Genomic DNA, 11,493 nt, shown 5'->3' with positions numbered 1-11,493 from the left:
CATTCCATCCCATTCTCTGCTGCTTATCCAGGGTCGGGTCGCAGGGGCAGCAGTCTAAGCAGGGATGCCCAGACCTCCCTCTCGCCAGCCACCTCCTCCAGCTCCTCGTTCCCAGGCCAGCTGAGAGATATCCTGGGTCTGCCCCGGGCGTCTTCTCCCGGTTGGACAAGCCCAAAACGCCTCTCCAGGGAGCCGTCCAGGAGGCATCCTAGATAGATGTCCGAACCACCTCAGCTGGCTCCTTTCGATGTGAAGGAGTAGTGGCTCTGCTTTGAGCCCCTTCTGAATGTCTGAGCTCCTCACCCTATCCCTAAGGCTGAGCCGAGACACCCTGCGGAGAAAATTAATCTCTTCCACCTATATCCGTGATCGCATTCTTTTGGTCACTACCCAAAGCTCATGATCACAGGTGAGGGTGGGAACGTACATTGACTGGTAAATCAGTAGCATTACCTTCCAGCTCAGCTCTCTCTTCACCACAAAATAATGGTACAGTATCCACATTACTGCTGATGCTGCACTCATCCGTCAGTTAATCTCCTGCCCCCTTCCTCCCTCTCTCGTGAACAAGACCCAAAGATACTTAGACTCCTATGCTTGTTTGCAGTAGCCCAACCCCCTCCAGGGGAGGGCAATCCACCCTTTTCTCTCAGGGCTGTTTTTATAAACACCACATATGTACCTCGAAGGCACACTCTTTGCATGAGACTGTCACAAATGAATAAAGATATCATTTATTTTAAAAGTACAGGTGTCAAAGGGTTCGGATAAGATTTCTGCTGCATTGAATATATTATTCAGCTGATTTTGCATAGAAATTGGTGAAATGTAAAAGGTGTCCTTTTCAGGCATTTTAATATCAATTCAGATGAATGTTGCAATAGGCGATACAGACCAGCTTCACCTACTTTGTATACTGACAACATTTATAGAAAATTACATGAAGCACTTTAAACTGTAACAATTTGTTTTTCTGATTTGGATACATAAAGTAACTTCTACCACATTTTTTCACTCAAATTATTTCATACCTCTCAGGAGAGTTTTACTCTGTGTCCCAGGAAAATACGAAAGAAATACGATGACCTTTACATCATTTTTAATTTCTGGAATCATAAACAGTAACTACAGAAGGAAGAACGCTGTTTTCTTATGGTACTGACATCTACAAAACACTGCCCCTCTTTTGCAGGATGGGTGTCCCCCCCATGTCCCCCCCCCCTCCCGTCCGTCCATCCAGCCACACGCACCATGCATGTTCTCTGCACTACGCACTATATTAATTTTCTATGTATAATTTATTATATTGTCCTGATTGTCTTTGATTGTTTTGCGTGACCCACCCAAAGTAAATTCCTTCTATGTAAAAGCACTTGGCGATAAAAAACAATACTAAAATAGAAATTCCAAAGGATGACTATCTTTTGTTTATATAAGGGCTGCTCGACTATGGTAAAAAATCATAATATTTAATACTCATTGCATTTACTGAAGTTTAAAAAAAATAACTTTTTTAACAGTGGATTTCCTTTATAAATATAATTCCACTGAGAAACAAATAAAATGGATCTGGAAAGGGGTGCTCTGGATTTATAACACAAAGACTCGGTTTGATAATTGTAACAAGCCAAAATTATGGTTGAATTGCCCAGCCTTAGTTTATATTTCGCTTTATTTTGGCAGACTATATATTTCTCTTGAAAGATCTTGATCTTAGGACCACTAGGATATTTTCACATTTTCTTTGCAGGCTGGCAACTGACTAAAAATGCTTCTAATGTTCTGTCATTAGGGGCACACACTGGTCTAAGTAAATTGTGGGCAACGAGCAACAGTGATGATTTGCAAAGACAAGCCTTTCTGCTCACGTCAAGTCAGCTATTTAACATTTAAAATAACAAAACTTGAACCTGGGTGGCATGGTGGTAGCACTGCTGCCTCCCAGCAAGGTCTTGGGTTCGATCCCCAGGTCGGGCTGTAGGACCTTTCTGTGTGGCGTGTTTCTGTGTGGCGTGTTTCTGTGTGGCGTGTTTCTGTGTGGCGTGTTTCTGTGTGGCGTGTTTCTGTGTGGCGTGTTTCTGTGTGGTGTGTGCATGCTCTCCCCGTGTTTATGTGGGTTTCTGTCAGAGGCTCTGGTTTCCTCCCACAGGCGAAAAGTCTGCACGATAGGTTACTTGGCGACTCTAAGTTGGCCTTGTGTGTGTGTGTGCGTGAGTGTGTGTGTGCGTGAGCGTGTGTGTGCATGAGCGTGTGTGTGCGTGAGTGTGTGCGTGAATGTGTGTGTGCGTGAGTGTGTGTGTGCGTGAGTGTGTGCGTGAGTGTGTGTGTGAGTGTGTGTGCGTGAGTGTGTGTGTGTGCGTGAGTGTGTGTGTGTGCGTGAGTGTGTGTGTGAATGTGTGTGTGCGTGAGTGTGTGTGTGCGTGAGTGTGTGTGTGCGTGAGTGTGTGTGTGTGCGTGAGTGTGTGTGTGTGCGTGAGTGTGCCCCGAGGTGTGCTGGCGGCTGCCCATGGTCGGTTTCTGCCTGTTCCTGAAATAGGCTCTGGTGACCCCAGTTGGGATTAAGTGGTTATGGTGATGGATGGATGGAAAACTTGAAGCACTGGTGATGCATTAAAATTATTTAGTTAAAATTCAATTTAACTCTTGTGAGGAACTGATTTGAATCGATAACCTACCATTATGAATGACTATTTGCTATATGGATGTACTTGGTACATTTTATGTTATGGGGACCAACAAATGTCTTGTTTATTTCTTAGGGACACTGCTGGTGAATTTCAGCATTAATGTGTGGTACATCTGTCTATCCTCACAGGGCAGTCGACTCCACATCATCTTTGTCAAGTTTTCTTCTAAAAGATTAATTCATCCAGGTCCTATTTGGTCCTCTTGGCTCTAATCGCCATTTCAAACATCTTTCAAATTTAAGTATAAAAACACAGGAAGGCAACAGTGAGCTCTGGGCCAGAGGGGACTTCGTGTGACTGACATCAGAGCAGTAGCCTCCATGGAATTTGCATTGAGACAGGAGGTCACTTTTTGTATCCATTCATTGTTCTAAACTCTGACAGCACTAAAGAACCCGAGAACAGCTCTATTTCCTAATATGAAAAGGTCTTCATCAGGTTCTAGCGTTTGTAGGTACTAGTCTAGGCCACATGTGGGCCGAATCTGAGGTCACATGCTCCGACTGCCTCTTGGCTGTGATCTTCAGCAGTGCAGACACCGTGGTCAGGCGATGGACGGGACACTACACAGGCTAGTGGCCAAAGCCAAGGCCAGAGTGAGCAGTGGTAGGTCCCTCGCAGCCGCCCCCGCCCTGGGCCAGTTGGAGATCTTTATGCGGCCTTCCACAGCTGGATGAACCTTCTTCCTTTCCTGGATATACCTGGAGACCACAGAGATGTCTAGATCCCCTGAAAGAAAAGCATACCTCTCAGGTTCCTCTTTTACTCTTCTTGAGCTCACAATGTTTGTACGTCTACATTTCTTTCCATTCACAAAAAAAAGCTGAGGTAAGTGCTGGTTTCCTTCCTGCCTTAATTGCCCTTAATCGGTACTTCAGAAAAGTAATTAAGGGTTTACTGCTGTTCATCCAGGACTGGAGCTGAACCCTACCTAACACTTAGGCAAAGCAGAGTACCAAAACAAATTAAACTGCATGACTGTGCGAACCATGATAATACTCATGAATGTTTTCAATCCATCTTTCTCCAAGAAAGCTGTCCACCCAAGCCTCTTGTTGTAAACATGATGTTGTAAACCTGGAACTTACTAAAGGTGCACTACTGATTTTCAAGGATACTATTTATTCGAATTTAATTTCTCCAAGTGCTGTTCTTGCCTATGTTTTATTTTGCGATGTTGATAGTGTGTCTTGCCAGGCTGATTCACTGTCCCCTCCCCCTCCACCCAGCCCAGACCGATACTGTGATGTCACGTCTTGTGGGTTCACTACACAGTTGAAGCAAAATAACAGCATCTGTGGAGTAGCACGACAAACCACCTCCACCTACTTCATCACTCAAAGTGTGCTGGTCTATAAATATTTACATTCATCCGTTCCTCTGGAAAAAATCCAGGTACTCTGGATTCCTCCCACAGCCCAAAAACATGCGGATGCTGACTGGAGTTACCAAATTGTGCATAAGTGAGTGAATGGTGTGTGTGAGAATGGTGTGTGAGTGAGAGGTGTGTGAGTGAGAGGTGTGTGAGTGTATGGCGTGTGAGTGAGAGGTGTGTGAGTGAGAGGTGTGTGAGTGATTAACGTGTGAGAATGGTGTGTGAATGATTGGTGTGTGAGTGTATGGTGTGTGAGTGAGAGGTGTGTGAGTGATTGACGTGTGAGAATGGTGTGTGAATGATTGGTGTGTGAGTGTATGGTGTGTGAGTGAGAGGTGTGTGAGTGATTGACGTGTGAGAATGGTGTGTGAATGATTGGTGTGTGAGTGTATGGTGTGTGAGTGAGAGGTGTGTGAGTGATTGACGTGTGAGAATGGTGTGTGAGTGTATGGCGTGTGAGTGAGAGGTGTGTGAGTGATTAACGTGTGAGAATGGTGTGTGAATGATTGGTGTGTGAGTGTATGGTGTGTGAGTGAATGGTGTGTGGTCACTCACCACTGGCTCCGTTGGCTTTTCAGGAACTTACCACTGTCATGTTTAAGTTTCTCATTCTTAATCATAGAGTAGCCGTCCCCTCCATCCACCATGTAGGATGGCATAAGCAGCTTGTAGACCCGCTTCGGGTCAAGAGGCTCGTACTGGGGCACTCGGCACTGGGTACAGAGGAGCCGAGTCGACGTCACACGACTGCCTGGAGGTCTCGACATGTCGTACTCCACCTGAATCCCTGTCAGGCACGAGGAAGGAGAGGTTGCGTGATTTTGCGTGATTTTGCATGATTGTCTGACACGTCATTTTGCATTAACGCCCTTCAGGCGCATATAAACAGCCACGTTCGTACCCGAGACCTGGAGGAACTCGCCCGTGTTTCCTCCGTAGCGGTGGACAGCATGCTCGAAGGCAGTCATCAGCGTTGACCCTTTTACCTGGACCATGTCAAACGTGCCTCCGAAGGGCATCACCGATATGAGGTCCTCCATGGTGATGGAGCCTGATGAGCAGAACAAGTCAGCCATTAAAATCCACTATTTGCACTGGGCTGCCGGCGCTGCCCCCAAATGGTGACTCACCGTTTCGACTGCGCTCGTCGATCGAGGCCCGGATGCTGCCACCGTTTAGGATGCAGGAGCCGATGTGGTTCCACTGGACCTCATCTGCATACTTAATGTTGTGATGAACCTTCGAGTAACAGAGCAGGCACCATTTTCAACATATAAAAAAGATCAACACAAAAAAAAAAAAAAGACAGAAGACTGCTTTTCCTGTTTACTGCTTCAGGTTATTCGTATTTAATTCTGTATGAAAAACGCTAAAAATTAAAAATGGCATCCAGACAAGGGGGTGACACCCTACACTAAGAAAGACATTAGTCACACATAGTTTATGTTGCCTTGAATAGAGGATTAAACATTGACATCCTACGTCTGAGGGTGTCTTGGCGGAGACTTTCTCTGCCGTGCCCTGGAGATCAACACGCTCTAATATACTCTGAACATTACTCTGAAATCACTCCCATTTACTGTATGCCATTCTGTGCCATTTACTAATGCTATTAATGTTGCCTAAAAGCGATTCAAAGACTGCAGACACATCCAAAGCCCACGCACTTACCATGGCATCACAAATTAAGTTTCCCAGATTGCACTCCCGGAATCGGCATTCTTCAAAGGTTCCGTTGAGATATACTAGGGTTGTCCCAATAAATTCTGCGGAAAAATTAGAAAGCTTCCTCTTCCAGTCCTCCACTTCTGCACGGATGCCAGGATCTAAAGGTAAAAGATCAATCAGACAGACAGGATAAGCATCTTTAATTACTCAGTGGTGCCTTCATCCTGACCTCGTACGGCAATGCCTGTAAGAATGAGATCGCACTCAAATATGAGCCTCCCGTAAAAACAATGGCTTTTTGCTATCAAAAACAAGTGAAATAGCCTAAAGGAAACTTCATATATCCGTCAACCGTCTGAGTAACCACTATTGTCATTCAAAACAAATGCTTTTCCAAAAGCAATAGTATTCGCATCGGACAATGGCATGCCTAGCTGTTTCAGGTGCATATTACAGAGAACTTATGGAAAAGTTCATGAAAAAAAAACAAGCACAAAAAATCTATTGAGAGTCTTTAGGTACCCTGCGGGATGCTGCTGTTGAGCAGTATTGGGTTCCCCGTAGCCCCGGTTACGTCGCCGTTCTTGTCGAAGGTCACCTTGAGGTATCCCAGGTACTTTCCAAAGGCATAGGCCTGTACGACAGGGACGTCGCGACCGTCGTGCGACCTCACCAGGAACGGGTACGTGCCCTCTGGGACTTCTCTGGATGGGGGCGTTCCTTCAATAAGAAACAAGTGCCTTCATAAACGCCAGATAAGTCAATAAGAACTGCAAGTAAAATGTACCATTGGATTACAGTAAAATGTTGACTCAGTTTGCCAAGAAGGGGATGTAGCTGCCTGTGTCTGACCTTGTGCATCATCATGACTGCAGCTTCTCTGGCTCTAGCTATTCGCTTCAGTTAAAAAGACATTTTCAGAAACGCGACTGCTGCCGGCCGTAAACTCCAGACACCGCAGCACGCAAAAATCCCTGGAGCAGACGCTGGAAAGACCACGGCTGGCGGCAAACACGCCATGTTTACACGGTCACGCCGCGCTAATCCTCAGATACACAGTAATGGTTTTATCACGGATCTGGGATTTTCATGATACAATAAGAAAAAATGTGTCTCAAAGATGAACGACATATTACGCAAGACAAAGACACACAGGAGTATGACAGCATTTAAAAAGCAGTCATCGGCGTGGATATTTCCGAGGGATCGGCAGATGTCACATACCTGTGTAGAGGAAGGTGTTTGTGTGTCCTCCAATAACCACATCGACACCCCGCACTTTCTTAGCTATTTCTTTGTCCACCATGAAGCCAGAGTGTCCCAGTGCAATGATTTTGTTAATGCCCATTGTCCTGAGTTTGTCCACCTGAATCTGGAGGGCTGTAACCTCATCCTCGAATTTTAAGTGGGGGCCTGTCCGGGCAGGAGATAAGAAAATAATACGCGCATATAAGTACAAGTATGCCTGTGTACACCACAAATTTATGCTTTTGATATACCCTTGTGACTGGCAATATTAAATCAATAATCTGTTGTCTGTGTATGCGTACATATTTTCTGGAGACAGATTTTGTGCCAACATCCCCCCACCCGAAAAACTAACACTGTGGTGACTTCATAAAACACAACTTCACATGCTTAAAACCAGAAACAGAAGCAGAGAAACAATCCGCTTGTCACATTCAGAGTCTCAGGTCACTATTTTGCATTCCTCTAATATAAAAGCCCCCGAAATGTAACATACCAAAATAAAAGTCATGAGCCAAATTTATGATTTCTAGCATCTGTCATGCAGCCAGTGTTAAAGAGAAGGAAAAGCAGAAATGAAGCTTCTCGGTACAGTTACCGGGTTGAGATAAAGCTGGCGTCTCCTTAGTTGTGTAACCCACAACAGCCACCTTCTCTGACTCCATGACAAATATTTTATAAGCAGAGTAGTAGCCACTTATGCCTGAAGCCAGACTCGCATCTGGCTTGATATTTGCACTGAGGATAGTACAGTTCACGTTCTGTAGAAATGGTGCAATTAGTCCCTCAACTCCATTGTCAAACTCATGGTTCCCCAGGGCCTGGAATTAAAGCAAATTGTTTTTAAAAATTCAGACATAGTTTATTTGATTACAAAGTGTGACTTTACCAAATCCTACCTCATAAATTTTGGAAGGGCCAATTATATTTCACAATTCAATCAAGCCATGACAAAAGACTTGATTGACTAAAACCTGATTTAAAATGATTATATTTTTTTTTTACAAACTTCAGCCTTTGTGTGTTATTCACAAACCATTAATGCAGATGAGTGCTTTTTAAAGACCCCTTGGGAAAATGTGACTAACTCAGTGTGAATCATGGCAGCCTTCTCCAGAGAAGCCACCACTAACTGAAATTGTAAATTCAAGGGTTTTGTAACTGCAAGCTTGCAAACCCTCAGCAAGTCCCAGGAGTAGCAGGTGTTAGCGTAGGGCTGCAACTAACGACTTTTTTTCTGTAGATTAATCTATCGATTGGCGGATTAATCTAAACGATTAATTCTTCTCCAGAAGATCAACTTGACCAAGTTTTATTTTGACAGAAAACTGTATGCCACTGCAGGGCTGTAGATAATGTACGCGGGCTTTTCGGCAGTATATGCGTATTGTGATTCCCCAAAGTTAGTAATCTGTGTAAAATTGCCGTATCCGCTTTTTTTTTTAAGTTCGCAGAGCACGTCACCTGCGACACAAGCGATAAGCACTGAAGTCGCGAAGAAGGAAGAAGCAGCTCAGCAGACACAACATGCAAAGAGATACTGTGATTGAACAAGGTAAACAAAATGTTGGTGACGTGGCGGTACTTTTTGCAGATTCAAGTAAATATGGTTTTCGTTTTTATTTCAGTTCACGAATTATTTTCTTTCATGTAGTATCCGTTTTCATTTCAGTTTTAGTTTACGACAACGACACCGGTCCCAAGTCAAACCGGCACGAACACACACTGGCACCATCAATCGATATAGAATAAGACCAGATTTTAACCTAAATATTTTCAAAAATACATTTAATGGAGATTCTAAGGTAGCAGGCATACGACTTTATGGCTTTAATAATGAGTGTATTGAGCAGCTCCAATGACAAAGATGTTTAGAAAGATCTCCGTATTGATGGTAATTTAATAAGCATGAATAGACACCAGGATGGTTTAGCGCAGGGGTAGCCAATCTTATCCGCAAAGGGCCGCTGTGTGTGTGCGGGTTTTCGCTGCAACTCCCTAATTAGATTACTCATTAGAGGACTGATTGGCTGAAGAGTCCTCACACCTGGGTTTGTACAACTTTTTTTTATCCCAAAAACCTGCATACACACCGGCCCTTTGCGGATAAGATTGGCTACCCCTGGTTTAGCACATGCGCGTTTCCCCCTCCGGTGCTCATGCATTAGAGCTCGTACCGCTGTTATGCCGCCTCACTTCGCAGTGTAAAACCGCCCATAAAAACATACAGATGGACACTCGGAGACACTGAGTCCAAAAACATCGAGTTATTCAATATTCAATGTTTGTTTGCCGATTCAATAGCTATATATGGCAATTTTGAAAGTGGGAAATTGCAATTTTTTACTTTTTTCTGAAGAAAAGTTAATCTTGCATAAAAATGTTTGTTGGTTTTAACATGGTTCCTTCAGAGCATTTTAGAACTACATTTTAAACTAAATGCAGTATATTCTTACATTAGTTGGTCTTTATGGAGCTCTAGGCCTACTCAACAAATAGACGTGTACTCGGGAACCTACAGCAGTTCCATCATGTTAGCAATTAAGGGATCAGAATTAAAAATGTGCCAACAGAACCACCTGTACAGCAAGTACGCTACTGTAAAACGTATAAAAATTACATATTAAAGGACAACTAGAAAATGTGAACTGAAAAATGTCTGTTCTTGTATAAAATATAGCTGGATGCTCTACAAAATATTAATAGCACTTCCTCAAACTCATACCTCATCCGCTCGTCGCGTGCAGCTCCCTTTTGCCCGTGACCTCACGCGCTAGTGGTCGTCTGGCCCGGGCTGGTGTCGCGCGAAACCCACGCGACCGAAACCAGTAACACGAACATGCCGCGCGCGCCTTTACTTCAATCCGGCCAAACTGACGGCGCGGCGTCAGACTCGCATATAGATCATGGTGACAAATGGGAGCGACATGCCCAGATATCGGCACTGATGCCGATTACATCCATCGATCTTAACTGTCGTGGCAATAAAAAGAAATAAAATCGCCAAGGCGAAGAAACGCGATTTGTGAATGAATCGACATCCCCCCTATATTAAATACCTACAATGAATATGAATTATTTAAAAACAGATAGGCTACTAATTTTTACAATCGAGACATTGTCACAAATATGTTCTGCCGGGGGGGGGGGGGGCACAGCTCTTTCCCCGAAGTGCCCGGCTTCCTTTAAACGTTTACACTTAATTCAGAAGATTACTAGAGGACGTTATAGATAAAGCCATAAAGTACAGAAAAACACTTTCATCTGCCTATGTCACATTACATTTTGATCTGGGAAATATCCTGTAAGTATATTTCATGCAGTAATGTCACTTCGGATTTATGAACATCTTTAATAGACGGGTCTGATTTTAATGAAAATGAATGAGAACACATTATTTAAAACTAATCAGTGTACATTTATTTGGGGGCTAAAGAACACTTTAGGGGGGGCAACTCGAAAAAATAAACGCAAACACTGCCTTGGATGTTAGGGACGTATCATTTTGAAAGTACGCAGCATATGACTAACTATAGCGGAATCTCCATCGAATAAGCAAACGCATTAGTCCGGAAAAGGTAACATAGAAACATTACATTACATAATAACTACTAGTAGTGGTAATATTAAAAGAATCATTATTATCATGAACGAGGAGAACAAAAATGCGTTATTTTATAACGGAGATGTTCTTACCATGGCGTTATATCCAAGTCTGTTCAGGAAATGTGCAGCTTCGGCACCCTTGTAGTAGTTGAACCACATGGTGCCCTGAAACTGATCTCCTGCATCCAGGAGCAGCACGTTCTTCTCCTGACTCCTTATCTCTTTTATTTTAGTAAACCTCCTGGCCACCCCGGCGTAACAGTTCCCTTTGGTGCATCTGGCGGAGTCCGTATTAGTCTCCTCTATTCGTGCGTGAACATCGTTGGTGTGCAGCAGGGTGAGCTCCAGGCCCGCGAGGAGATCAAAATAACCAGGGCAGAGCAAGAGCCGAATTAAAATCGCAGCGGCAGCTTTGCGTCCCATTTTCAGCCCCCATACAGTATGTCTGCAGTGACTCCCAGCAAAGCGATATAAGCGGCTTCAGCCCGGACAGCAGCCCCAGCGACCCCGCCCGTTGTCATTTTTATACTGTCTGTACTTTGTCGTCACTGAGAGGAGGGCTGTTCTGCCAAAAAAAGAAAAATCACAACTGGAAAGTAACATACTTGATGCTTTAAGTTTAGATTTGGCGATTCGTTTGTGGGTACAGTAGCTTCCATATACTAAAAGGATCCCCTTTTCCGTGAAGCTTTGCGCACATATATCTGAGAAACAACGGAAAAACAGAGACGACGGAAAAACAAAGAGTCTCATTGAAAATTTTGATTTTGAATGGGCGTATTCATTTTCCCATCTCAGGCGGTGAAAGCGCCAAAACATACAGTGCAAAACAAGCCGAAGTGAAATACAGCACACGTGGTGTAGTCAAGTAACGAGAATGCACGCAAGTTTATAAGCTACACTGGTACA

At 43.9% G+C, this 11,493-nt stretch overlaps 1 protein-coding gene across 1 annotated transcript; it reads right to left on the bottom strand.

Moving 5' to 3' along the window:
• Positions 1 to 722: 722 nt before the first annotated feature.
• Positions 723 to 11,105, bottom strand: nt5e (5'-nucleotidase, ecto (CD73)). Its single transcript, XM_023810149.2, has 9 exons — positions 10,675 to 11,105; positions 7,577 to 7,799; positions 6,955 to 7,143; positions 6,253 to 6,450; positions 5,734 to 5,888; positions 5,193 to 5,301; positions 4,964 to 5,113; positions 4,649 to 4,849; positions 723 to 3,416 (listed from the first exon to the last, which is right to left on the bottom strand). Exons 1-9 carry the CDS (start codon positions 11,005 to 11,007, stop codon positions 3,232 to 3,234), a joined length of 1,743 nt encoding a protein of 580 aa, XP_023665917.1. The 5' UTR covers positions 11,008 to 11,105; the 3' UTR covers positions 723 to 3,231.
• Between the last annotated feature and the right edge of the window lie 388 nt (positions 11,106 to 11,493).

The sequence above is a fragment of the Paramormyrops kingsleyae genome, chromosome 19 (assembly GCF_048594095.1).
Source record: "Paramormyrops kingsleyae isolate MSU_618 chromosome 19, PKINGS_0.4, whole genome shotgun sequence".
NCBI lineage: Eukaryota > Metazoa > Chordata > Actinopteri > Osteoglossiformes > Mormyridae > Paramormyrops > Paramormyrops kingsleyae.
The sequence above is the reverse complement of the archived record's forward strand: the minus strand, read 5'-3'. Positions and strand labels throughout refer to the sequence as shown.

Bases quoted from the DNA above. Each gene is read 5' to 3' on its own strand.
- nt5e (XM_023810149.2), bottom strand. From the start codon at position 11,007: ATGGGACGCAAAGCTGCCGCTGCGATTTTAATTCGGCTCTTGCTCTGC. The intron at 7,800-10,674 runs GTAAGAACATCT...CTTTAATTCCAG, and splicing joins GACTTGGATATAACGCCATG to GCCCTGGGGAACCATGAGTT. The intron at 5,302-5,733 runs GTAAGTGCGTGG...TGTTACTCGAAG, and splicing joins ACTTAATTTGTGATGCCATG to GTTCATCACAACATTAAGTA.